Here is a 27,002-nt window from a genome sequence, read left to right as displayed (position 1 = left end):
AAACAACAGAGCAACGTAGCCTACTGTCTAATGTTAACTCGTCGGAATGACATGCCAGATAATAATAATAATAATAATAATAACCTTATTTGTATAGCGCTTTTCCTGCAAACGTTGCAGCTCAAAGTGCTTTGTTGATGCCACCAAAGGGACTGTCAAGAGACTCTTATTTCACTGGTTGCACAATAAATGGAAACATACAGATATATGTACATGATACATAGTAGGTAGCCTGCGGTAACGTGTGTAGACCTACACAAAGTAACAAGCTGTGCAGGAAAATGTTTGTGTTCAGGTTGCTTGGCAACAGTCCAGTTCAAGTTCAAGAGCAGAACTATTTGTGTTGGCAGAGCCAAATAGCCTATACATATAAATACATAATAAATAATAAATACATATAGGGTATATATATATACTTTTTTAAAATCTTAATCTGTTGTCGCTTATTATTGTTAATTAATAAATGGCGCTGGTATAACTGTTGTATAAAAGCAATATCACACTAGAGGTCGTGCTGTTATATTCAGTATAACACTGTTAGCAGCACTCCCCCTGGTGTGATATTGCTTAAATATTCATGGTATCGTCAATTACAAGTAATTAGTCACCATGAAACGGCTTTGGAGGACTAAATTCCATAAGTGCCAGTTTCACTGTTATTTATTTGTTTACAATATTTTCATTAGATTACCCTTAAAAACATACTTTCTCTCAGATCAGGAACACTATCCGGCAAGGGAACACTATCTAACACGACACCAGAGCATGTCAAAGAAAGTCTTGCGCAAAACTGTCACTCTTCAAACAATGCGTGATGTCGAAGAACCCTATTCTGATGAGGGGGAAACGTATTGCTCTATAGTGACTAAGCTATTAAAAGCTATAAGGGGTGCCTGTAAGGGGTTCCAATAAAGATTGTCAGGGGTGCTGATTTTATCTTCATGTTTGTCTCCTCACAATAGGTCTAGAATCGCAGAACTGGATTTTGGTGGACAAAAAGTATGCAGAAATGGATGTTTGTTCTTGTAACCATTGCCACTGTCATATGTGCATGCCTTTGTATCAAATTGTTCAATTATACCATACCAAACATTTACTCTGCAAAGACCCATAGCTGTCAAATGATGGAAAGTGAGCAAACAATAACTCCCATTTATGACACAAACCATCTAATGGTTTCTGCCTACAAAGACCACAGACTGCATGGGGCTACTCGCATCATTAGCATCATCAAGAGAGATAGTCTCCAGCCACTTTATTGCATTTTCTGTTGTCAAAATCAAAGCCATTATGGCTCTCTGGCACAAATTGAAATGCACAGTGACCATTTTGGGTTCCCCTTTGTGACCACAGATGTGCTTTGTCAGAACCAGCCTATGTGCGCTGCGACACATGTCACTATTTCAACACATTCACAAATCGCTGATGTCCAAAACCAGCACTTCTTGTCCATACAAAACAAAGAGATAAGAGAGGATACATTTCCATACAATTTCACTGTGTGCATCTCAAGCCTTTTCGGCGGGTACAACAATGTCCTCCAGTTTGTCCAAACTATGGAAGTATACAAACTAATTGGGGTTCAGAGAGTGGTCATCTATAACACCAGCTGTGGTCCAGATCTCCAACGAGTCCTCTTTAACTACAGGGAAGAAGGCATACTTGAGATAGTTCAATGGCCCATTGACCGGTTCCTCAACCCCTCCAAAGGCTGGAACTTTGTAGAACACAAAGGGGATCTCCACTACTATGGGCAACTGACCACTCTAAATGATTGCATCTATAGGTACATGTACCAGTCAAAGTATCTACTTCTCAATGACATCGATGAGATCATTATGCCTTACAAGCATGCAAATCTGCAGCTTTTGCTGGATTACCTTCAGCATCAGCACCCAAAAGTAGGAGTCTTCCTCATCGAGAACCACATCTTCCCCAAAACACAATTTGAGGACAGTGGCAAGTTCAAACTGCCACAATGGAGAAACATTCCAGGGATCAATATCCTGGAACATATTTACAGAGAACCCTCAAGGAAACATGTTTACAACCCCACCAAGCTGGTTATCAACCCCAGATATGTAGAGCAGACATCTGTGCACACTGTACTGAAGAATTCAGGGGAGACCCTACGGGTGCCCCCTGATGTGTGTCGCATAGTGCATGTTAGAGTTCCTCTACAGGGGAGCCTAAAAAAAGATCAGCTGTTGGTGGACAAAAAGCTATGGGAATTTGAAAAGGTTCTGGTTCCAAATGTTGATAATGCATTACGAAAATCAGGCGTCGCCCCCACCCTGGACTCCTTCAAATCAGTCACGTTGTTTCTGTTTTGTTTTGTTTGTTCTCTGTTTTGTCTGTCTGACCATTTCCTCTAGAATTGTAAAGCGTCCTTAGCGTCCTTTTATGAAAGGCGCTATACAAATCCAAGTTATTATTATTATTATTTTGAGATTTGGGGATTATTATTTTTTCTAAGCCTTTTTCAGTGATGCCTGTGGGATGAACTAATCCATTGCCAAACAGAGTGCTCCTGCCTGGCACCCCACTGGTGGACGAGCTTCCCACTGCTGTCAGGACTGCAGAGTCACTCCCTCAACTTCCACTGCTATGCTGACGATACCCAAATCTGTCTCAGCTCCACCCTCACTTCTCACTAGAAGTGGAGAAGGCAGAGAGACTTGTGGAGGCAGATCTGTACTCTCTCTTTCAGTCATTCCTTCCTTTGTGCTCAATTAGGCAGATATGGATCTGTGGTAAAAGCTTCAAAAGACTTTAAAACCATGCAAAGAGATTGTGAACTTTATATATCTTTACTGTTATTCAATACACTATGAGACTTCAGTATAGCACATATTTAAGTCAATGCTACAACATGTTTGCACAGTTACTGGAGAAGGATGGACAACAGCATTCTGAACATACTGTACTGTATAACAACTTTTTTCTTTCTTTTGGTGTTTGGTGGTCGCTACCCCTGAACATAGATTTTAATACATGGTCAACTTAATCCAGAGTCAGTGATTCCTTCAATTGTGTGTCTGTAAATGAATGCAAATGTTGTGTGACAATGATCATTGTAGCCTGGTGTGTGTATCCTCAGTTTAGTATGAAGTTGTTTTGAAAATTATACAGCCCAAAAAGCATTGACAATATAAAATCAAGAATTAGGAGCTTAAACTCAACAGTGTCAATAAATCCTATATAAAATATTCAACATCAAAATACAGTGAAAAATACTTAGAGAGAGAGGTTTAATTAACTTTCTGCATTCAACATATAATGGTTGAAGTCCACAAGAGGTAGTGCTGTAGGTAACTGAACTGAACACATTTGAAACACAGCTACCTATGATTCTGGCTGATAGTAATACAAAGTTAGCAAAAAATAACCATCTCAAAGGATTTCTACTTGCAGTGGCATTGAATGATTGGTCAATTCACAGTATAGGAAAAAATGAGCAGTAAATCCAAAATCTCATTGTGCATTATGTTGCCATTTGTACTGTATTTGGGTTTGTTTTGTGGCTTTGCATTCTACACTACTTCCTCTTCCTCTTTGAATAACCCATTCAATGTCACTTTCCATTCTCCATAATGGGGGCTTGTTTGAGTGTGTATTCACTGAGTATGCATAGATAAGTGCAATCAAATGCTGCTACTTCCTGCTGAGATGGACGTTCCTAACCTTAACCCTAACCCTAACCCTTACGTTAAAAGAGCAATCTGGGAATCAAACTGTAACAAGGTCTTCTCCCACCACTTTATTTGGTAAACAGTAGAGAGAAGGGGTTGGAGAAGTGTAACCACTCTCTTTCTGATGGTGTAAGACAGTTGAACTCAGCTCAATTATTAAGTTAAATGTTTAAGTTAAATGTACAATACCAGATTTCCCCTTTAAGCAATGCTTTCTTTTAATGTAACCTTTAGTTCTTGCAGAACAAGCACCATTTGACTCCTAATCTTGCACAGATGTCCTCCCAGGGCTGAAGTTATTTGTCCCCCTGCTTCAAGCTAATGTCATCAACACTCAAGTACATTCAGAATAGCACCTTACAGCTTCACATGATCAAAATTACTTAAAAAAAGGAATAGAAAAACACTTGAGATAAAATAATATTGTCATATGTGTTACTTTTCACAAATATAAATAGCTGCATGCCATTGAAATGCTATGGAACCATAGTGGCCTTGTTCATTGTAATTATAATGAATTCAACCAAACCTATTAAGGCCAATATTCTTTTTAAGAATATATTTTGTACAAAACTGTGTCCTCACAATTTAAGGTTCATTTCAATCCAGTTTACTACATCACAGATGTTATCTTCTCTGATAATGCCTTGTCTTATGATTGGTGCTTTCTTGGCATAGCAGGCTTTGTGTCCCCGGCTGTGGGGGGCACTACCCATGTTAAGGCCACTCAGGGCCACAGTCAGTTCCAGACCAGCCAATGAGCTCAGTAGGGGTATCTGGAAATGGATATGTAGATGATGAAGATACTCTGGTATGTAATCTTCCCCTGTGTGGAGAGGGTAGTGGCCTGTACCCTCAGACGCACCAGTCCTGACCTCTCCAGGGCCTGCAGAGTGAAGATGATGCCCCGGCCTGCCTCGTCCCTGATGCCAAACACCTGGCCCCCTGCCCCTGCCTCTCCACCCTGCTCCAGGATGGTGAAGGACGTTCGCTCCTGCAGCACCCCCGCCTCAGAGAAGGCCGACAGGCGCACCACATTGTGATTGGCTGGGATGCCAAGGGGGAGGGTCAGCAGCTTGTACTGTAGTAGCAGAGGGGAACCCCCGGTTGCACAATCACGAGAGCAGGGCCTGTAGCATGTCCTGTTGTGGGGAGAAAACAGGAGCATGTCTAACTTTCAGAAGAACTGATACCATGAAGTTCATGACACACAGTCTATACAGTGGCTTCAGACCCCTTCACTTTTTTCACATTTTGTTGTGTTATAGACTCAATTTAAAATGGATTAAATTACAAAAATGTGCCATCAATCCACACATAATACCCCATAATGATAAAGTGAAAACAGAAATGTTATTTATTTTAATAATGAACATTTATATACAGAAATACCTCCTAATGTGCTCAAATGCAAAAATGTCTTCAACAAGTCACTCAACAAGTTGAATTGAATCCATCTGACTAAGGATGATATCTTGTTTTTATAGGGCCTCTGGTTTGCATAGGAATCAATCACACTGTGAATTAGGATGTCACTACCAATTTAGCAAATTCCCCAGTCCCTGCCGGTGACATACATAACATGATGCATGTTACGTCCCATGTCCTGCAATTCTGTTTTGTTGTGTTCCCTTCTGTGTCTCCTCCTTTCACTAACCCGATGCAGGTATCCGCCCTCGATTAGCCTGACGACACGTCCAACATCATTAGTGTGAATGTACCGGACCAATCGGCATCTCATCCGCCTGTTTAAAAAGTCCTCCTGTCCTCTGTTCGAGAGCTATTGTTTTCGTTGTATTTGATGTTTCTTTGAAAGTCCTTTGGCTGTGTTTGTTTTGGCTCATAGTTCAACCTATACTCGGTATAGGGTTTTTGTTGTATGTTTCTATGCACAGGCCCAGAGGGGATAGGTAAGATACCCATGGGTCTACACTTTAACACGTAGAAACCTTTCTGTTATATACATCAGGTTAGGAACGGATGCCAACCTTTTCCTATGTATCTTAGAGCTGGGGTGGTTAGGTAGTCAGGGCTTTCTGTCGTTTATTATTTTGGCATCGTTCAGCGTCCCCTTGGATTCCTTGTGACGTTTTCTTTGTTGTAATTTAATAAATTCTTTGATTTGAGTTCTGTAGTAGTTTTCTGTTGAGACAGCACCCACACCCCGCAGCATCGCTGCAGTATGTTAGGCTCTAGTTCCCTAGACTAAAGGGTCGTAACAATGCAGCTACCACTCTTCTTCACACAAGAGATGATGTGGAAACTACTTTGCATGTGCTGGATTTGCACCAAACTTAATGCTTTGTAGTAAAACCAAATAAACACATTTCCAGCCACTTTATTTGCTGTATCTATTGAATTCATTGATATGAGATAGATTATTTTCAATTAAGGGATTCTTTTTGGCCACTTGGTCATAGAACAATTTTGTAGAGTGACTGAGATGGGTAGCCTCAATGTGTAATTGATTCCTGTGCAAATCAGAGACCCTATAAAAACAAAGATATTAATTCCAAAATCACATGAACTATTAAGATGCACTCAATTCAACTAATGCATTCAACTTGCATTTGAACTCATTTTAAGAGTGTTATAGTAAATAGTAGTAAATGAGATTATTGTAGATTATTTCTGCATTTCGATATGAATATTGATGTAGACATCTCTAAAAACGTGTTTTCTCTTTACATTATAGGGTATTGTGTGTGGATTGATGGCAACATTTTACACATTTTAAATTGAGTCTATAATACAAAAAAATGCCATCGCCACTGTAGTGCAATAGTGCATGTATGTATGGCACAACAATACAACAAGATTATTATTATTTATTATTTTGTTATTCATATCTGTCTTAACCATCAGATTAAAAGTCCACTGCTTACCCCGGACTTCCGCCTCTCTGATAGGATGCAGGGCAGGGTGTGTCCAGACACTGATACCCTCCACGAGTGTTGAAGCACATCTGGTTGTGTCCACATTGGATACCTTGTACTGCACACTCATCAATGTCTGGAAGCATCAGAAATGAAACTGAATGTTTTTCTCTTAATGGCAACAATAAATAGTCCCGGTGGGTAGTTTATGTATTGTAGTGTACTGTATGCGATCATACCTCTGCAGTTCTTGCCATTGGGTAAGAGCTGGTAACCTGGAGGACAGAGGCACTGGAAACTTCCTATGGTGTTTCTGCACTCGTGTTGACATGGCTTCCTCAGCAGACACTCATCCAAATCTGTATAAAGGCCAGTCACGTGATAAGATGAACACCAGCAACACAAGGGAGAAACACTTGATGAACCACTGTCCACAATCTAAATTGTCTTTGGATGAAAATTAGATATCCAATTTGACTTCCGATGCCTTTGTGAAGGCCACTCACCGACACATGTGCCATCCCTGTTGGTGTAGCCCATGGGGCAGCTCTGTCTGGTGATGCGGGACACCCCATGGTTCCTGGAGAGGATGGGCCTGCCCAGAGAAGACACCAGCTGTGGGCGCAGTCTTGCCCTGACACGCGTGCCGTTGCTGAAGCCCTGCCCTCGCTCTAAACCAGCACAGGAGCGCCCATCCCCCAGTAACACAGCGCCCGGCGGGCATAAACACCTGAAGCTGCCTGGCACATTGCGGCACTGGTGGGCACAAGGGCTTGGCGTCTGCAGGCACTCATCAATGTCTGAAAGACAAAACTAGACTTAGTCTACTCACAACAGATTTTATTCATTCGATGGTTATATTCATATACAGTTTTGTGGAGTCAAACACATGTATGAGAAAAGGGATCGTCTTACCCAGACATGGGCGTCCCACCCCCTGGGAGCGGTACCCCCTGGGACACACACAACCGTAACCCCCGACGGTGTTCTGACAGACCTGGCTGTAACGGCACATGTGACTCCCATCCTGGCACTCATCCACATCTGATCACAAACCAACAAAACCAAAACATGTATTTACGCCAAACCTCTACTTGCAAACATCTATTGTGCAGTGAAAATGATAGTTGCACCATACCCACGCACGCCCCATTCTCTGCTTTGGTCAAGCCAGTTGGGCAGCTGTCGAAACACTGGTATCCTCCCTCTGTGTTGCGGCACTGTTGGTGAGCTGGGCACACATTCCTAGTACACTCATTGATGTCTGTATAGATACAAGCATTGAAAGATATGATAAGAAATGCATTGGCACAACTGTGGATTTGATCTGAAATATGATCAATAAACAGAAGTTGACTTTTTGATAGAAACTTGGCTGACCCAGACAGCGGTGACCAAAGAGCTGGTAGCCAGGGTGGCAGGCACAGCGGAAGGAGCCCAAGGTGTTGAGACACTGCTGCTGGCACGGGGAGAGAGACGACTCCTGGCACTCATCCACATCTGGTCAAACAGTTCACAAGTCAACAGAATCAGTTGCTGAAATACCACACTTTATCCATTATCACCATAGTACAATACACCTTCACCGCTGGGTACTGGTAGGCAAACTGGCTAGTAGTCGCTCTATGTGTAGAGGGCTGCAAGGGAATTTTTCCTGACTACATAGTGTACAGGTTTTTACTTTTGCCTGCTCGCGGCTCTGTCAGTATTGATTGATTGATTGACTGATTGACTGAACATTTTCATTGTGTGAAGCGCATTGAGTTGCATCTTGTAAGAAATGCGCTATACAAATAAAATTTGATTTGATTTGATTTGATTCATGGGGGCTATCATACAGGTCTGTTTCAAATGAGAAATAGCTGAAATAACAAAATAAAGACTTGCCTTCACAACTGGTTGCCATGGCACTGGGCTTGAACCCGGGGCCACACTTGGCCTGGCATCGGTATGTGCCAACCGTGTTGACACACTGTTGGTTGTAGTGGCACATGTGGGAGCCCTGTGCACATTCATCAATATCTGCAGAGTGATGCCACAAAACTGTCAGCTCAATCTGCAAGACCAGTGTTATGTAGACTTTCATACAGCAGTTATACGTCTACGTATGTCAGGGGAGGCTAATGGAGGTAGAAATTGGAGGACGGGCTCATTGTAATGCAAGGAATGGATACATGGAAACACACCTGTGTAATACCACATTGCACTCCATGCGTTACAATGAGCCTGTCCTCCAGCCACAATATTGTTTTGCTCTAAGTACATTTAGAGAGTTTCCAATGAGCACTCTTTAGAGGTTATGTGTAAGAAATGGCTGTGTGTTTCCTTGGCCTGACCTTGGCACGTGTTGGACTCGGTGGAAAGGGTGAAGCCAGAGGTACAAACACAGGAGAAACCACCCATGACGTTGTTACATGAATGAGAGCAGGGGGACTGGACAGCACATTCATCCTCATCTAAGGATTCAAGATGTACAGTTTATGAAAATCATCATGACCTAATTATATATATTTTAAATACGTATTATGAAGATACATACATACAGTAAACAAAAACAGCAAACATACCAGCACAATAAGAGGCTGTATCCAGGACAAAACCTTTAGGGCATGTTTCTCCATCACCATCTATAGATAAAGAGCACCATGTTCAGTCCATGAATACTGTCACTGCATCCAAACTTTAATACTGAAAAAACAGTTTACTAGCTAGATTTGTCACAGACCTGGTATGAGCAGTGAGGCTGTGATCTGGAAGTCCAGACTGAGAGTGAACATGCTGTAGATCCCACTCATCCTGGACACCTTGAGGAGCTGGAGCAGGGGTCCCTGGCGCTCCTCCCCCCCCTCATAGACTATGGTGTGATTACAGCGCAGCACCATGGGACTGTCCGCCCTCTGATGGGCCTGGGACGACCACGAGTACAGCTGCCCTGGACCCGTCTGCACATACGACTCATCAAACTCCTGCACAACACAAGTCAACAACAAAAACAGCTTATTATTATCTTTAAAATATAGCGAGAATTAGGGGTTATTATGTCCAAACAGGATCTTGAAAAACGTATCCATGCTTTTATATCTAGCAGATTAAACGAGTGCAATGGCCTTTTTTCAGGACTCTTCTAACAAGCACTACTGACAATCATTCAAAATGCTGCTGCAAGAGTCCTGACTAAAACTAGGAAGTTACTAAAATCATGCTTCTGGTCTACAAATCTCTGAATGGTTTAGGGCCAAAATACATCTTTTAGTGCCTTATGAACCTGTTAGATCCCTAAGATCATCTGAGTCAGACTGTCTGGGCAGAATCAACACATTGACGACCCCAGTCTAGTAGACAATGAAAACTAGTTTCCTCTGGTCAAGATTTGATATTTGCTTGACAACAGATACATTTGAATAGTTCACCTCCTTTAAATATGTTACAGTTTTTCTCAGTTAAACACAATGGCCAAAAGTTAGTGGCCCACAGCTCCAAGGAGGTTTGGAAGGGTTTCAAGAAGATCACAGGCCACAAGCAGCCACATACTGTGGTGGAGGGGACCCGAGAGCAGGCGGATGACCTGAACTGCTTCTTTAACAGGTTTGACCAACCATCCCCCTGTCACCCCCCACAGCCCCCGACCCTCTCCTCCCCTCTCCAATGTACCGCACCCCTAGCAACAGTAGCCCCCACTCCCCCTGACCCCCTCACACCCCAGCAGCAATTGCCTCCCCTTACCAACACCAGGAGCCAGGGAGCATGCTTCACACCTGGAGACACCGGTACTCACAGCTTTATAACATCTGAGCAGGTGAGAAGGCAGCTCTCCAGGGTGAATGTGAACAAGTCCAGAGGTAACATCAACCCCAGGGTTCTGAAGGTGTGTGCTGGAGAGCTGGCGGACACATTCCAACATCTCTTCAGTCTATCTCTAAGACTGAGGAGGGTGCCACAGCTCTGGAAGACCTCTTGCATCGTCCCAGTGCCAAAGAAGGAACGGCCCAGCACCCCAAACGACTACAGACCTGTCGCCCTGACACCACAGGTCATGAAGATCCTGGAGAGGCTAGTGCTGCAACACCTTAAGCCCCAGGTGAAGGACTTCCTGGACCCCCGGCAGTTTGCATACCAGGAGAGCATGGGGGTGGAGGACGCCATCATTTACATGCTGCACAGGGCCTACACACACCTGGAGAGGCCACAGAGCATGGTGAGGACCATGTTCTTCGACTTCTCCAGTGCATTTAACACTATCAAGCCATCACTGCTGGCTGACAAACTAGCAGTGATGTGTGTGGAGGACTCCCTGACGGCTTGGATCCACAACTACCTCACAGACAGGCGTCAGTATGTGAGACTGCAGGGCTGTCAGTCTGAGGTGGTGGTGTGCAACACCGGTGCCCCCCAGGGAACTGTTCTGTCACCCTTTCTCTTCACCCTCTATACCTCTGACTTCCAGTTTAGCTCCGACCAGTGCCACCTGCAGAAGTTTTCTGATGACTCCTCTATCGTCGGTTACATCACAGACGACAGGGATGAGGAGTACAGGGCCCTGGTGGAGAGCTTTGTGCAGTGGTGCGACACCAACTACCTTTTGCTTAACACCAGCAAAACAAAGGAGTTGGTGGTGGATTTTAGGAGGAAGAGAAGGACCCCAGCCCCCATCACCATCAAGGGGGTGGAAGTCGAGAGGGTGGACTCCTACAGGTACCTGGGAGTACAAATTAATAACAAACTGGACTGGACTGACAACACCGAGGCTCTTCTCAGGAAAGGGCAGAGCAGACTGTTTTTCCTGAGAAGGCTGAGGTCTTTCGGTGTCTGCAACAAGCTGCTGCAAATGTTTTATCAGTCGGTGGTTGCCAGCGTTCTGTTCTTCGCCGTGGCCTGCTGGGGTGGAAACATCTGTGCCAGGGATGCTGCGAAGCTAAACAAACTGGTGAAGAAGGCCAGCTCTGTGGTGGGGACCGGGCTGGACAGCCTAGAGGTGGTGGCAGAACAGAGGATGGGGAAAAAACTGGCGGCCATGCTGGCCAATCCCTCCCACCCGATGTACTGCGAGCTGGCGGGGATGAGGAGCAAGTTCAGCCACAGATTTGTTCTCCCCCGTCAAAGTACAAAAAGATTTGGACAGTCCTTTGTTCCAGCTGCACTCCGACTCTACAACCAGGCCCTGCAGGGTGGGGGAGACCTGGAGCTGGAACTTTGGAACTTGGAACTTTTTACTTATTGAGCCTGCACTGTTTTATGTATTTTATTGAATGTTTTCTGTTTTCTGTATTGAATGTTTTCTGCCCTAACTGAGCTGTTTGACAACAAAATTTCCCCATTGGGGACAATAAAGGTTTTCAATCAATCAATCAAAAACTGAACTGGTGTATTTTATCTCACACATTTCTTGCTTATTACTCATTTTGCAGTTCTAAACCACAGAAAATGAGCTATGCTTTGAGAAAACGTGTTAAAGCGAGAGAGAAAAAATGTAACACGTTTTCTCAAAGCATAGCTCATTTTCTCTTAACTCTTACTAACACAAATCCAAAAACTCACACACAAAAACCTAAACTCCACAAATGTCCACAAAATGAAATGTTGTCGTCAAATGACACACACAGACTGTGATACACCTAAAATACACCGGTTTCAGTTTTTGGTCATTGTGTTTGAGGTTAAGATGTTAGTGTTAAAGCAATAGAGAAAAACTGTAAGATAGAATAGAACAAAAATCAGCATGTACCTGCAGATTCAGATGGGAGGTCGACAGTGAAGGAGGGACGAAGCCATTGATGACGATGTCAATTAGGAGAGCCCCCTCCGAGTCCAGACCTCGGGCCACATGTGTTAATCGAAGGATCTCCCCTGGTTGAACACATATACAAACGTCTGAGAACAAATACTAACCTCCATGTCAGTAACATACTATACACACAGGAATGTACTTAATACTAATTAAAACCAAAATGGAAAAATGCAGTCATGGAGAAATATGCCTTATGCTGAGTATACTACAGTATGTAACAGTTTCATGTTACAGGGATGAATGATTAGTTGATAAAACAACAGTTGGAACAACACTTATAGTTAAGAAATAACAGTGTTTCCCGTATAATGTAATTGATCACTGCAGGGCTCACCTGTCTCAAACTCTAGCTGAGACTCCTGTCTGAACAGGCCTTGGGTCAGTGAGTAGCCATTTCTGGCTGCTCCGCTCTGCAACACTGTGGTCCAGTAGATGGGCGCAAACACAGACACCAGCACCCGTAGCAAGGGACCTGGAACACACAGCAGCATGACCTCATCTGAAAATGCACCGTGCCTCATGGCAAGAATGTGATAAACCATCTTCTAAAGGCTAGGACTAGACGGAGGATCAACAACCTTATCAAATGACGTGATCAACATAATGCAATTGGTATCACAGAAGGCTTGCACGTACAGTACAGTGTTTGCTGACTGACATCATGGCCAGAGTACTAGTGTATTACTGTTCGAGGTGGCTTTCTTCTTCTCACACTCACCCACACTGGGAGGTATGTTGTCCAGGTGAGCCTGCAGTGTGCTGCTGCCCTCCTCTGGGTTCTCTGTGATGTTAGCCTCCAAGAAGGACACCCCAAACTCCCGGTCATTCACCATCCCTATCAGACTTCCTCGGGCCTTACGAGGAGACTCGCCTTCAATCACCATAGAGAGAGAGAGAGAGAGAGAGAGAGAGAGAGAGAGAGAGAGAGAGAGAGAGAGAGAGAGAGAGAGAGAGAGAGAGAGAGAGAGAGAGAGAGAGAGAGAGAGAGAGAGAGAGAGAGAGAGAGAGAGAGAGAGAGAGAGAGAGAGAGAGAGAGAGAGAGAGAGAGAGAGAGAGAGAGAGAGAGAGAGAGAGAGAGAGAGAGAGAGAGAGAGAGAGAGAGAGAGAGAGAGAGAGAGAGAGAGAGAGAGAGAGAGAGAGAGAGAGAGAGAGAGAGAGTGGAGAGCATTTGAATAGGAATCCATGATCACCCTATGTACATCATTATGCTGATCAAATGGACAACATCTGTTTGAAGTCACAAGAGATCAGTTCAACTATACCTGGACAGAGAGCAATCTGACACTTCTTGGAGTCCATACTGGGACCGTCACATGATCGCCCCCCATTGACTGGCTCTGGATTGTTGCACAGCCTGATTCGCTCTTGAATTCCTCGTCCACAAGTGGTGCTGCATGGGCCCCACTCCTCCCAGTTAGAGTAACCCCCATGAACTGTCAGGAGAGGGACCATTTTGTTTAACTAGCTCTTACTCGGTGCAACATGTGTTGCGTGTGTTGTTGTGTGTTCAAATGCAACTCAATTATTCTCAGATTAATCCATTCATCTCATGACGCTAGAGTCACATCTAAGTGCACTGACACTGATATTTCAAAGAGATCTGAAAACCAGTGAAGTATGTGGATGGATGGTGCTGTGACAGTGTTCATGGTTCACTCACTCTGCACTTTGAGAAAGATGGTCCTCTCTGCGACTCCAGCCTCACTCTCAGCCACACACTGGTACTCCCCTGCATCTCCACTCTGACACAGATAGGGACAGATACAGCTGCCATGTGAGGGATAGGGGACTGACAGAGCACTCTCTGACAGGGGCACATGATCATTGCGCCACTGAAGGGGGATTGATATGCTTTTGGGGACACTCATTCACTCAAACACAGGTATAATGCATTTTGTCTGCATTGGTGAGTGCATACAGACTTATTCTCCTTATTTTCCTACATTTTAATGGTTTTTTCCATTAGCTTATTTATAATAAGAGTTAGTATGACATCAGGGAAAGGAAGTATAACATTGTATTGAACTCTCTGTGGGAAGGAGAGTCATCCGTCTATGAGAAAGTCTCAGCTGTAATCAATTACAGCATGAATTAGAGGGTTAACAACATGACAGCCTGTAGTCCAGTGACTGAGCCTGGGAACATCCTTCTCTCCGCTCCCTCTCTAGCTAATACTGTTAGTCCAACAGAACTCCCTCCAATCTGATTACGGCCAGACAGACCGGGACACAACACAACTGCTGAGTCACAATGTTCCATGACAGATGCAGATCAAGTTTTGACTACTGGGGATTTGCGACTCTGCTCCATTATTTTGTTCTCATCGGGATTCTTCACCATTAATTCTCATAAAAGAATAATTATTTTCGCTGAGTCTCTTTCTTGCTTGTTTGTCCATTTCCATAATCTAATCCACTAACCTTCTGAAGGAGATCATGACTTGGTCACTGCCAGTGATACTGGAGGGAGAAACAGGTGACAGGTGACTCCTGTGTTTACCGAGACTCTGTAGATGGCTAGGGAGCCATTATGAAGGGGTTGCAGGCGTAGAGAGCGGAGAAGGGGTCTCCCATCACGTAGCCAGCGTAGGACAGGGCTGGGGTCTCCATGGACAGGGCAGTCCAGCATGGCAGTACCACCCTTGACCACAGTCTGGGAGGTGTGGGCCTCTCCCTTTATCACTGGAGGCTCTAAACAGGACAGAACCATCACACATGCTTCATACATACAGTACAGTATATCAAATCAAATACTAAACACAAACAATATGAAAAACACAAATGTGCATTGAACGCACTCACCTCTGATACGGACAAATGAGAGTGCTCGAATGGTGCCCACACTGTTCTCTGCTATACACACGTAGGTTCCTGCATCGCTCATAGTCACGTTCTCTACAACCAGGGAGCTCCTGCCAGCCTCGTCCACACTGGAACCTGACAGAGAGACCATATTACAGATGTAGGTAATGCTTCATCAAGATGGCAACAAGATGTATCATGATTCATCACAGAATAGATAGATCATCACACAGAACACTATGGGCCCTATTATGCACTTCTTAACTTGCCGTCTTAAGTCTTAATTAAGACGCACCGCCAGGTTAAGACCTACCGCCACCCTTATTATGCGCTTCATACGCGCTACTGCTATTATGCAGGTGTCGCTAGGCGCCCACACATAAGACGTAAGACTCCCGTGCATATATTACTCATTGTGGGAGTGTTCATATGTTAATGAAGTGCGCTAGGCGCCCCTGCTATTATGCGATCTGACTTTGCGCCTAGCGCTAAGAAGTGGTTTGAAAAGTTCTTAGGCGCTAGACTTCATGCACGTTTTGAAACACGAGCGCGCCTCCGTGGTTTGCGCATGCGCGCCGACCGACTTCTTAAGAAGTGGGTCAGCACGCATGCGCAAACCGCGGATGCGCGCTTGTGTTTCAAAACGTGCATGAAGTCTAGCGCCTATGAACTGCATAATAGCATAGCGCTTATGACTTAACGCAGCCGGTTCTTAAAGGGAATGGCACCTGGCACGCTGATTGGGTTGATTGAGAAGACGCCCAAAACACACCCATGACTAATTTCTGGGCTTAGCGCCGGGTCTTAGGCGCCCACTACCGCACGCATAATAGCAAAGTGGCCTTGACCACGCCTCCACGTCTTAAGTTTAGATCTACCGCCTCGTCTTATTGCTTAAGACTTATGAAGTGCATAATAGGGCCCTATGGGTGTGAGTGTGTCTGAAGGACTTGTTGACAGTGTGTGTGTGTGTGTGTGTGTGTGAGGTACGTAGGTGGCAGACCAGTGCAGACCAGTACCTGGATAAGGGCTGTTGTTGGCAGTCCATGAGATGACAGGAGTAGGTGTTCCCTGAGCGTGGCACGATAGCGAGAGGCTCTGTCCTTTGTTCAGGGCAATGTCACCAGGTAACTCTTTGAAGGCGGGCCTCATGTTGACTGAGAGACGAATGTCTTGTCTCACAGAGCCTGCTGTGTTGGTGGCCACACAGGTGAACACACCGCCATCACCTGGCTGCAGGAGGTGAAACATGCTCATCAGAATATTCACCTCAATGACCTTGACCACACAAAGACAACCTAACACAAAAACGTATCTCTGACCTCTGCTCTCTCGATGATCAGCTCTCCAGATCGCAGCACAGTGAATTTGCCCGGTAGGTTTGGCACCATGGCACCATCCTTCTCCCATGACACCCTGGGCTCTGGCAAACCCTGAGCCGCACACGGTAACAAAGCCTGGAACCCCTGGATGACTGCCAGCTCTGGCTGACCAGCAGGAATCAAGGGCGGGACTGGAAGAGAAGCTCAGTTTGTTACTGGCAACTCAATAGATATATTCAACATCCACAAATTCAATCAGTACATGGAATGCAGGTTTATTCAAGGTTATATTAGCATTTATGTTCCAGGAATCCAGCACCATAATAATCATTAATATTCGATATATTATACACTGGAGATAGAATAGTTTGATCTGAGATTAAGCATTAAAGTTTAAAGCATTTGTGTGTAAAATATTGACTCAGTGTCTCACTTAGTATGACCAGCCTCATGTCATGGCTTGCTCTTCCGGCCAGATTTTTGGCAGTACATGTGTACATGCCAGCATCGCTACGCTGGGTGGAGGTGATCTTCAGGGTGCCGTTGGCAAAGACCTGGATGTGAGCCCCCTCTACCAGGGGCCTGCGTTCCCTGTGCCAGGAGACCTCAGGCTGGGGCTGCCCGTCTGCCACGCACTCGAGGCTCACAGGCTGACCCAGCACGGCTGTGTACTCCACCCGGGGCACACTCAGAACAGGAGGGACTGGAGGAACCAGAACACATGGCTTTTAGTCATCACAGTAATTCTACAAAATCAGTCATTGTCAAGGGGTTTACAATTATTACAATTTTACATCATTTAGCAGATGCTTTTATCCAAAGCGTCTTACAATTATAGATTACAGGGACAGATTACTCTCCCTGGAGTAAGTTAGGGCTAAGTGCCTTACTCAAGGGCACACTAATAGTGGTGTTTTTCAGGTGGGATTTGAACTCATGACCTGCTGATCACCAGTCCAACTCACTATTCACTAAGCCACCACTATCTCGTAATGGAAATTACATAATTGTGTTTGCAACAATGAATTCAAGTGATTAAAGTGATCTCAATTCCTCTTATTGTTCTGACCATCTGTTTGGATATGTGTTTTGATTTCCTCTAACACACATCTGATTTTGCTAAGCACTGTCCTTACAAATGTTTCTCTTCTGATGGTTGGCCCCATTGTTTTCACCAAAACAAAAGCATCTCCAAGCAACACACGCCCAGCAATGATGATGATGTTACAATGACAAGTATCAACAAGGGCCTCCAAACTGTAAACAATATCCTCCATGCTCTCCTGGGGTGAGGTGTGTTACCTTGCAGGACAAGTCGTGTTCTGCCCACAGCTGTGCCAGCTTCATTCTGTGCCAGGCACTGGTAGGAGCCAGCATCCCCCAGTGTGACCCGAGAGAACTTCAGTGCTCCGTTAGAAAGTACAGCCAGTCTGTGACCTGTACAGCCATATGGAGACAACATAAATATCCACTAGCAGCATCCGACTGCATGATTTCGATGGATTAAAAGAATATGAATTGAACATTGTATACATAACATAACATATGAACATTGTTATCATATGGTGCTTTTCCACTACAGGGCTAGCCCGGGTCGACCCAGGCTGGCCTGCTTCTTTGGCGCTTTTCCATTTGTCGGCCTGGATCAGCACGGCGCGGTACGGCACGGTTCTTTAGCTACCCTTCGTGGGCAGGAACCTTTTTGCGAGCCGGTACCTTTTTGCCAGGCTGCGTGTGACGTGTGACGCTGCACACCGTTGATTGGTCAATGGAAATCGTCACAACATCGTCATCGTATGTTTTCACAGTACACCACTAACTGCCATTTTTAAATCTCACAACAGACTACTACTTCTTACTGTTCTTACTATTCAGTGTGTTCAGCATGCTATTGTGATCATGGAGAATTTTAGTTTGGAATTATAACCCATTGTGACGCGGAGATATTCGGCCTTAAGCGACGGGTCCCCCCCCCCCTGATGAGCGTTTTACGATGTACCATAAATCTGCTTTGCTTATTCTATCTCGTTAACGGTACATGGCTAAGACTCCATTCGAATTTCAGTGAATAACACCGGCTATGAAAGTGGTACAAACACAATACTCCTTTGCTAACTTCACCATCGGTATACGGTCATTTTGAGCCCTTAACCACCGCGCTGACACTCCGAGAAGATATGCTTTTAACCGTAAACTCAATGAACCGGGAGTTCACCCGCTGCTGCCTGCAGCACCGCGCCTGCTGGTTGAAACTCCCGTTGACAGCGGGGGGAGAGAAAAGTTCTACCAGGGAATTCGCTCCGCGCTGTGTCGACCGTGATAAGAGTGTCGTATCGACACCATTAAAATGGTTTTGGATTCCCTGTCCTCTCCCCTATCCGGACATGTTTGAATTGTTATCCTAACCCACGGTAAATCACAGTTATTAACCCGCAAAGGGTGCCTCCGGGCACCGTGTTTGTCCGTGAATAACACCGGCTAGGAAGGTGGTAAAAAGACAAGACTATGCTGGCTAACTCCACCATCGGTATACGGTCATTTTGAGCCCTGAACCACTGTGGTGCCACCCCAAGAAGTGAACCGGGAGTAAACTCAATGAACCAGGAGTTCAACATGCGTCAAGTGCTTATATTCACTACGAGCAGTGTCGACATCGATCAGGCAGTAGCCATCTCATATGCTCAACATAACAATGATACTACAGTTCATAAAGCAGACAAGTGAAGGCAGTGGTTTTAAGGGTTCAAAAAACATGACTTTATTATGTGTACATAGCTTCCTCTCTCTCTCCCTCTCTCTCTTTCTCTTTCTCTCCAAAAAAACATGGTTAATAATATACCACATGCCGAGGAAAAAGTATACAATAGCTTCAAGTTCCTCCATGTTGCTATTGTTGTGGCTGTGTTGTGTCTCGTGAAAATATACGTCACCACCATGGCGCTTTTATGACGCGTAACTCCGCCCACTATCTCCTACTCCTCCTACTCGTTCCTGGTCTCTTGTGTATAGTGGAAAACCAGAACTGTTCAAAAGCGTGCCGAAGCGAGCCGAGCCGAGCCGGGCCCGATAGTGGAAAAGCGCCAATAGATTATATCTTGATTTCTGATTATAGTGTCATCCTTACCCGTTGCTATGGGAACCCCTTCTCTTTGCCAGGTAATGGAGGGTCGAGGGAAACCTTGGACCTCGCACGGCAGAACAGTTCCATGATGCAACACCACTTGCACTTCCTCTAACATGGGCCTGATCTCTGGTAGCTCTGTGTGAGAGGCCAAATACATGATGAACGCGCATCACAGAAATGCCAACAGTTATGTACAGTAAACCTGCAAACAATCCAACTTCAGAATACACTGCTCCAAGTCCACCCTACCTTGTATAGTGAGAGTGATGTGTTTATGGGCCACTCCTGCACGATTACGGGCAGAGCAGGTGTACCGGCCTGCATGGCTGGGCACAGCAGCTGTGATTTCCAACACACCTGGAGCACAATAAAACACCACCACGTAGTAGTAGGAACAGTTTTGTTATTGGTGGTTTACTTATTCTTATTCTTTTCCTGGCTTTGGTCAAATAGCTCAAAAAGTCCCTGACCAAAAATGATATGAATTTGCATGCCACAACTAGAGAGCATCAGTAACTATGGCAGAAAGAACGACCATGATTAGACCATAGGTGGCGCTATAATAACCAAAAGTAAATAATTAACTTCAGAATGCTGGCATTTCCACCCTGTTGGATGACAATTTATGAAACTTAAAATATATGTGTCTTTCCTCATGGGGAACATATTTGCCTCAAGAATCCATAAAGTCTGCCGTGATGGATTTTTCTGCAGGTGGAAAATTTGGCCAAACTTCACAAACGTCAAAAATTCACTTACAATCAACTGTAAGTCAGATTGGTCCAAAATTGTATATGAACATGTGTGGTGCACATTTCTCTATAAAGGATAAGAGATCCATTTAAAGATATCGGAGAAAATGATATGAAAATCATTTTCAAATGCTCTGAGAATTTGCCCGTCAATATTTATGGCAGTCAACAGGCTGATAGAGGGCACTACAATGGGTTACTATGTCGAAGCATTTGAAGATATCTAAAAAAACAAGGACATTACAGATGTTTGAAATGTTCAATGTTTGAAATTTTCTACACGTCTGTGATGTAATGACGCTTCATTTGGCGTGGGCACAATACGTGCCCTTCACGTGCATCTTCGGAAAAGTGGCGAGAACAAAGACGCGCATCTTTATGCAGTTGGGTTCGTCCACATGCATCTTCCCACTGCTTTCTCCTCTTCTGCTCATTCACTAACCTTGTCATTGACTCTATGCCGTATATTGATTCCATTCAGCTTAACATTATATATCGTTCACAAATAGCCTACACAGACAACTTCACTCTGGTTCATATCACTTAACATACTGTATAAATATATTGAAAACATATACCTCCCATGTCTGATTAACAATGCATCTTGGCACTACAATGTGTTACCACGTTGAAGCATTTACAGATATCTAAAAAAACTGGCCTTTGAAATTTGAACATTTTGGCTAAAAGTTAAGGCTAATGCTAATATAGCACCTTAAAACTAATCTTCTCATGACCACTTTACCTGATTCAGTCAGATGGGGGTGGCATACTATGCAAGGATTGCAGAATATAGTGTAAGAAAATAGTGAAATGCTTGACATAAACTACACAACATGGTCATTAACTGGGGAAGGTTAATCCACAATGCATTTTTGTAATTACGCTTAGTGTATCATCATAGCATAGTAGCCTATGTACTGTATAAGGCCATAATTAGGTGACTGGTACCTTACAGGCCCATGGTCCTAGGGTACTTCATAATATCATAGCTTAGTATATCATGAGTTCAACTTGGCCCATATTAGGTGAGTGGTCTACCGCCCTGTCTGTAGGTCTACCCCCTATCTGTCAATCTACAACCTGTCTGTAGGTCTACCCGTGTCTGTCAATCTCACCCCATTTATGGTTATGGGGGCATATCTGTAGGAACACGGCCCATTGCCGTTTGCGGTTATATTTATTATTATTATTATTATTAATAACATATTGATTAATGGCTGGCCTTACTGTACCTGTGGGCAGGATGCGGTAACTCCCCCCTCGGGAGCCCAGTTTGGCCCCACTCTTGGTCCAGGTGACAGTCGGCTGAGGACGACCCTGGACATGGCATGGCAGCACCACCGGAGCCATCTTGATGGCAGTGACTGTCGTGATGTCATCTTCAATGGTAGGGGGGACTAAAACCAAAAGGGGAGACATTTCAGTTTGTTTCCTCTCAGATTGATAAACTGCTGATGAACATGCCAAAGCCAAGTACCTTGCAAGATGACCTCAATGACCCTGCGCTCCTCTCCAACCTCATTGGCTGCAGTGCATTCAAAGTATCCCTCATCCTGATTGGATGGGGAAGAAATAACCAGCGATCCAGAGGAAAGTAACCTTGAAGCCAACCAATAAAACACATGAAATTACACTCTGTATGAATCCCCTTAGATGTTGATGTTTAAGGTCTCAGATTTCTATATCACATAGTTCATTGCTGCCTATTTACCTATATGCCCCAGGCTGCTGGTTGAGATCTAGGGGAGTTCCGTTTCTCTTCCAGAAGACTTTAGGTGCAGGTATGCCCGTGGTTTCACAGCTCAGCACAGTTCTCATCCCTGTAGTCACTGTCACGTTGAACGGACCAGGGCTGATTGAGGGACCCACTATAGGTACACACAATTCACGTTGTAAGGAACGACATACAACCGAATTCCAATGGCTGATGGCGTGAAACTGCATTCCATGGAGTTGTATTTACCGAACACGCGCAGGTCCATACCGCGGTGATCTGAGCCTGCCTGATTAGACACTGTGCAGTAGTACCGCCCAGCGTCAGTCAGCTGAACCTCCTTTACATGCAGGGAGCCCTCGGATAGCTTGGTGAACCTGAACCACACACACTTAATCAGCTATCAACACATTCACAGTACTATAAAGTATGTCAAATTATGCTAAATGTGAGGGGGGGTATTAGAAAAGCTACCTGACCGTACCTGTTGTTGTCAGGACCTACAGGGATGCCATCTTTCCTCCACATAACTGTAGGGGAGGAGTCTCCTTCCACTTCACAGGGCAGGACTGCATCCTGACTGATGTGAGCTGTGACCACAGAACTGCTCTCTCGGATGACCGGAGGCACTGGAGGGCAAAAACAGAATTTTTCAGAACGTTTTTTCTCAACGTTTCTCAACCTCATCTGCAAATTGTTCCAATAACGTTTTCGGTAACTTACAGAGGATCTCCACTGTGAAGAAGAGGCTGGTGCTCCCTGCCATGTTGGTCACCACACAGCTGTAGTGCCCACTGTCTTGAGGCCTGACATCCTGGATCTCCAGGTACTGACCACCTGCCAGGCTCTGGATACGACTCCCGAGCTGACAGGAAGAGAGAGAGAGAGAGAGAGAGAGAGAGAGTAGGGTGAGTCACATTGTATGACACCCAACCCTATGGGATTCGTGTCAGCACTGGGCTGGGCACCCTCTGTTTCCATTGCCTCCAGGCTAACCTGTAGTTTGACGTCGTCCTTGTACCACTCAATCTCAGGCGGCGGGTCGCTGTCAGCCTGGCACTCCAGAGTCAAGTGTCCTTGGGATGGGACTGACACTGCTCTCACATCACCGGAGCCAAGAAGGGTCGGGGGAACTGGGACAAAGAGACACACAACCATTGAAGATTGGGGTGACTTTCAAATGTCTTTGTTATGTACTGGTAGGGTCAACCGAATAGGCTAGGAAAGCGTTCGTCACCTTGAACACGGACCCAGTGGTTCCTTGCGTCCTCCCCTGCTGGGCTGCTGGCCAGACAGGTGTAGAGACCTCCGTCTTCGACCTGGTAACAGACATATAACCCTGTTATATCCTTATGTCCTCTGATGCTTTCCAAAACACAGCTATGAGGTATGTCTATTGACTAAATACTGCATATGAGGTTTGTGATTTCTACCTGCACTTTACTGATCCTGATGAAGTGTCCATCCTCCTGCACTATCTCACTATCTCCCTCTAGGGGGCGTCCATCCTTGAGCCAGCTCAGGGTAGGAGGGGGGACTCCCTCAGCAGAGCATTCCAGCTCCAGGCCGCTGTTCACTGCCACTGTCAGCTCCTCTGGGGTGCTGTAGATGGAGATCTTCGGAGGCTCTGTAGCAGATAAACAAGATGATGTTACACAGAGCCACACAGACAGTAAAATGGCATGACCTGTCCCTCTTTTATTGCTCCAGGAGAACTTTGCTTATAACTCCTTATCAGTGTTTATATACAGTATATACTGTATATATATATGGATATATACATATATAGTATGTGCACAGAGAGTGTGTGTGATGTGTCAGGTATCTGGGTATGTGTGGGGTTAGATGGAGAGTGTGTTTGATGTGTCTGTTCACCGAGCACAGTGAGGTTGAAACCCTTGGTGCTGCTGCCAGCCTGGTTGCTGGCCACACAGCTGTAAAGGCCTTCATCAGAGACAGCCACGTCAGGCAGCTGCAGTCTGGTCTCCTGGCCGTCCAGCAGCAGGTTGCGGTGCAGGGACAGGGGCTGGCCGTCCTTCAGCCAGGTCAGAGAGGGAGGGGGGACACCGCGGGCCTCGCAGGTCAGCGTCACCAGGGACCCCTGCACCACTGTTACGGGCTCCACAGGCTCCACGTGGTCAACAGCTGGAGGCACTGAGCCAGAGACAGACAGACAGACAGAAACACAGACAGACAGACAGACACACAGACAGACAGACAGACACACAGAGAGACACACACACAAATGTCAGAAGAGGAGAGAGAGCTGGAGTAGAGTGGCTATTGGCACTTTAGAGCCCTCTCCTTGGTGAGCGCATTTGAGAGGTGGGGTAAGGTAGGTGGTACCTTGGACCTGGACGTCAAAGCTGAGCTCCGCCAGACCAGCGCGACTGCGTGCCACACACGTGTAGACCCCTGCGTCTGACAGCTGCACCGGGGAGATCCTACACACGCACACGCACACACACACACACACATTTTTATCACACTTGAAGCACAATAACTACATTATTCTCTCCACTATTTCATTTAGGCAGTTTTTGAGAGAGAGCAACCTAACCTGATATTTTAGTGCATACATGAATCTGAACTCTGACCTGAGCACAGTGTCTGCAGAGAGGAGTCGGGTACGAGGAGAGAGGAACAGGGGGTGTCCATTCCTCAGCCAGCTGATCTGCGGTGGCGGGTTGCCCGCTGCTTGGCACTCCAGGGTCACCACACTGTCCTGGGTTGTCTGCACCTCCCTGGGGGCACTGGTCTCACCCGAGATAGAAGGAGGCACTGTGGGGTAGAGCACAATACTCAGATGAACAGTCTTGGAGGGCCGCTGTAGAGCTCAGAGAGACACAGGACATTTTGATTCTCTTTTCCAACTGGCAGATTGTAGACAACTGACCTAAGACAAAGAGGGTGAAGATCTTGCTCTCCTGGCCAGCAGGGCTGACAGCCAGGCAGGTGTACGTCCCAGAGTCCTCTGGCCTCAGCCGTAGCAGGGTTAGAGTGCTGCCATCAGGGGATAGGCTGTAACACAGACACAGAGGACACAAACATACTATATCAGTGATACTGTAGCTCCCAGTGTAACACTGACACGGTCATAGAATGTAGACAGGAGACTTTAGGGAGAGAGGGACTCACTCGATGTGTTCATTGGCCATTCCCTTCAGAGTGTCTCCGTTCTTAAGCCAGCTCAGGTGGGGCGTGGGGGTCCCAGTCACTCTGCACTCCAGGGTCAGCTCCTCTCCCAGCGGGGCACTCAGTTCAGATGGGTGGTCAGAGTCCAAGATGGTGGGCGACACTGAAACAAAGCACTATGACTGAATGTGGATAAAAATCCACTGAGAAAAATATACTACAAATACGCTCTCTTTTATTGTGCTGTGTGTGTGTGTGTGTGTGTGTGTGTGTGTGTGGAGGGGGATGGGATTCAGTAGATGATTGTTTTTACCTTGCACATCGAGAGTGTAGTCCTTTTGTGTCTGCCCCTCTATGCTCTTGGCCACACAGGTGTATGTGCCAGCATGAGCGAGGGTGAGGGGACCCAGCTCCAGTCTGCTGCCTCGTACTGACCACTGCCACTGCAGACTGCTCTCTACGCAGACAATAACAACAGAGCTGTGGCTAGACCAGGGGGGTATTCCAACAATGTCCCTAATGGAAAATACAGGCTTATTCTGATAAGTCTCACAAGACTAATACAAAAATCCAGGCTTATTTTGGTAAGTCTCGCGAGATTTATCAAAATAAGCCTAGATTTTCTTGCGACATTGATGGAATACCCCCCTGGAGGTCAGACATTCAAACACTTAAATACATGTTAGCCAGTGGTGTCATAACTAGGTTCATATTAGTAAAAAAGAAAAAGAAAAAAGAAAAGATGTTGTAAAAGAGGCATTTATGTTATTGCACTTCCATCCCCTCACCAATAGGGGTGCCATCCTTCAGCCAAGTAACACTGGGTATAGGTACCCCAGTGGCCTCACACAGCAAGGTGACATGGGAGCCCAGGGTCTGGGTGAGTGACTCATGGAGAGGCCCATCCAAGACAGGGGGAACTGAGGAGGGAAGGTGACAATGAGATCCTCTGTTATACTGTGACAGCGAAAGAGTGACAATGAGATCCTTTTATTCTAATGTGGCAGCAACATTATACCATGTAAGAAGAATTCAAATAAGTACATATGGCAAATCTCACCATGTACGGTCAACCTAAATGTCCTGTCCACCTGTCCAGCCACATTGGACACCCTGCAGGTGTATATCCCACCATCAGCCACCTATTGGCCAAAGACAAGACAGCAGAGAACATCAAAACAATGTTTTTTTTTCTTTGATCTATGAAACAGTAGATTAACCCTCGGACTATCATTGATCAATGGTAAAGCCTGAGGTGCAGGCCGGCGCCAGAACCAACACCTTGGGTGGACAGGGGCCGACGGGTCGGGTTGGGCTGCCGTGCTAGACACAGTATATGGACTCACAGTAAATACAAATATAACATTAAACATTCAAACACGTTGCCGGAATACCAACAATTCAGAAGAAAAAAAACACATAACTTTTAATCGGGTGGGCCTTGCTGAGGTGTAGTATACGTGAAACCAAGTGAAGGTAATAAGAGAGTCAGTACTATAGGCCTACCTGTACTCCTAGGATCTCCAGCTGCTGGTGGTCAATCCTCAGTCCGTTCCCCTGGGCCAGCTGCAGCCCATTCCTGTACCAGGTGACCTCAGGCTCGGGAGAACCCCGAGCTTCACAGCGTAGAGCGACAGACGAGCCAACCTGAGGGGTCACGACCTCTGACTCAGTGTCAAGGCGGGGCGTCAACGTTGGCATGACTGTTGGACGCAGTAGGAACACAGGAGGAGATAATGTCAGTAGGGTCTATGAGGCCTATGTACAGTAGATGTTGTGTAGAGGGACACCAGAGAGC

The 27,002-nt window shown here is 45.6% G+C and overlaps 2 protein-coding genes across 2 annotated transcripts in view; one reads left to right on the top strand and one right to left on the bottom strand.

Annotated features, from left to right (window-relative positions):
- Window positions 1–1,124: 1,124 nt before the first annotated feature.
- On the top strand, window positions 1,125–2,757 carry LOC308157844 (uncharacterized protein; the record flags this gene model as incomplete). Its single annotated transcript, XM_080531445.1, has 2 exons — window positions 1,125–2,312; window positions 2,737–2,757. The coding sequence occupies 2 exons, from the start codon at window positions 1,125–1,127 to the stop codon at window positions 2,755–2,757; spliced, it is 1,209 nt and encodes a 402-aa protein (XP_080387571.1).
- Window positions 2,758–4,455: 1,698 nt separating this feature from the next.
- The window catches only part of hmcn2 (hemicentin 2), a gene marked incomplete at both ends in the record, with an annotated part of 54,991 nt that continues 32,444 nt past the window's right edge, over window positions 4,456–27,002 (bottom strand). Inside the window, 42 exons of the mRNA XM_080532005.1 lie at window positions 4,456–4,834; window positions 6,578–6,704; window positions 6,808–6,927; window positions 7,075–7,368; window positions 7,484–7,612; window positions 7,707–7,832; window positions 7,949–8,068; window positions 8,456–8,590; window positions 8,905–9,024; window positions 9,136–9,195; window positions 9,294–9,534; window positions 12,291–12,412; window positions 12,688–12,825; window positions 13,072–13,224; window positions 13,616–13,786; window positions 14,014–14,095; window positions 14,853–15,043; window positions 15,155–15,289; window positions 16,174–16,387; window positions 16,477–16,667; window positions 16,910–17,179; window positions 17,779–17,913; window positions 19,601–19,735; window positions 19,850–19,957; window positions 21,588–21,752; window positions 21,833–21,954; window positions 22,067–22,223; window positions 22,319–22,446; window positions 22,554–22,698; window positions 22,793–22,934; window positions 23,066–23,202; window positions 23,307–23,388; window positions 23,503–23,696; window positions 23,945–24,223; window positions 24,416–24,513; window positions 24,667–24,850; window positions 24,966–25,090; window positions 25,208–25,367; window positions 25,518–25,661; window positions 25,993–26,124; window positions 26,265–26,346; window positions 26,711–26,907. Of these exons, the coding sequence (XP_080388131.1) occupies window positions 4,456–4,834; window positions 6,578–6,704; window positions 6,808–6,927; window positions 7,075–7,368; window positions 7,484–7,612; window positions 7,707–7,832; window positions 7,949–8,068; window positions 8,456–8,590; window positions 8,905–9,024; window positions 9,136–9,195; window positions 9,294–9,534; window positions 12,291–12,412; window positions 12,688–12,825; window positions 13,072–13,224; window positions 13,616–13,786; window positions 14,014–14,095; window positions 14,853–15,043; window positions 15,155–15,289; window positions 16,174–16,387; window positions 16,477–16,667; window positions 16,910–17,179; window positions 17,779–17,913; window positions 19,601–19,735; window positions 19,850–19,957; window positions 21,588–21,752; window positions 21,833–21,954; window positions 22,067–22,223; window positions 22,319–22,446; window positions 22,554–22,698; window positions 22,793–22,934; window positions 23,066–23,202; window positions 23,307–23,388; window positions 23,503–23,696; window positions 23,945–24,223; window positions 24,416–24,513; window positions 24,667–24,850; window positions 24,966–25,090; window positions 25,208–25,367; window positions 25,518–25,661; window positions 25,993–26,124; window positions 26,265–26,346; window positions 26,711–26,907 (6,569 nt within the window). The remainder of the gene's footprint in view (window positions 4,835–6,577; window positions 6,705–6,807; window positions 6,928–7,074; window positions 7,369–7,483; window positions 7,613–7,706; window positions 7,833–7,948; window positions 8,069–8,455; window positions 8,591–8,904; window positions 9,025–9,135; window positions 9,196–9,293; window positions 9,535–12,290; window positions 12,413–12,687; window positions 12,826–13,071; window positions 13,225–13,615; window positions 13,787–14,013; window positions 14,096–14,852; window positions 15,044–15,154; window positions 15,290–16,173; window positions 16,388–16,476; window positions 16,668–16,909; window positions 17,180–17,778; window positions 17,914–19,600; window positions 19,736–19,849; window positions 19,958–21,587; window positions 21,753–21,832; window positions 21,955–22,066; window positions 22,224–22,318; window positions 22,447–22,553; window positions 22,699–22,792; window positions 22,935–23,065; window positions 23,203–23,306; window positions 23,389–23,502; window positions 23,697–23,944; window positions 24,224–24,415; window positions 24,514–24,666; window positions 24,851–24,965; window positions 25,091–25,207; window positions 25,368–25,517; window positions 25,662–25,992; window positions 26,125–26,264; window positions 26,347–26,710; window positions 26,908–27,002) is intronic.

This window comes from Nansenia antarctica (assembly GCF_963989245.1).
Source record: "Nansenia antarctica genome assembly, chromosome: 5".
NCBI lineage: Eukaryota > Metazoa > Chordata > Actinopteri > Argentiniformes > Microstomatidae > Nansenia > Nansenia antarctica.
Note: the sequence above shows the minus strand (reverse complement) of the source record. Positions and strands in the feature narration are given on the sequence as shown.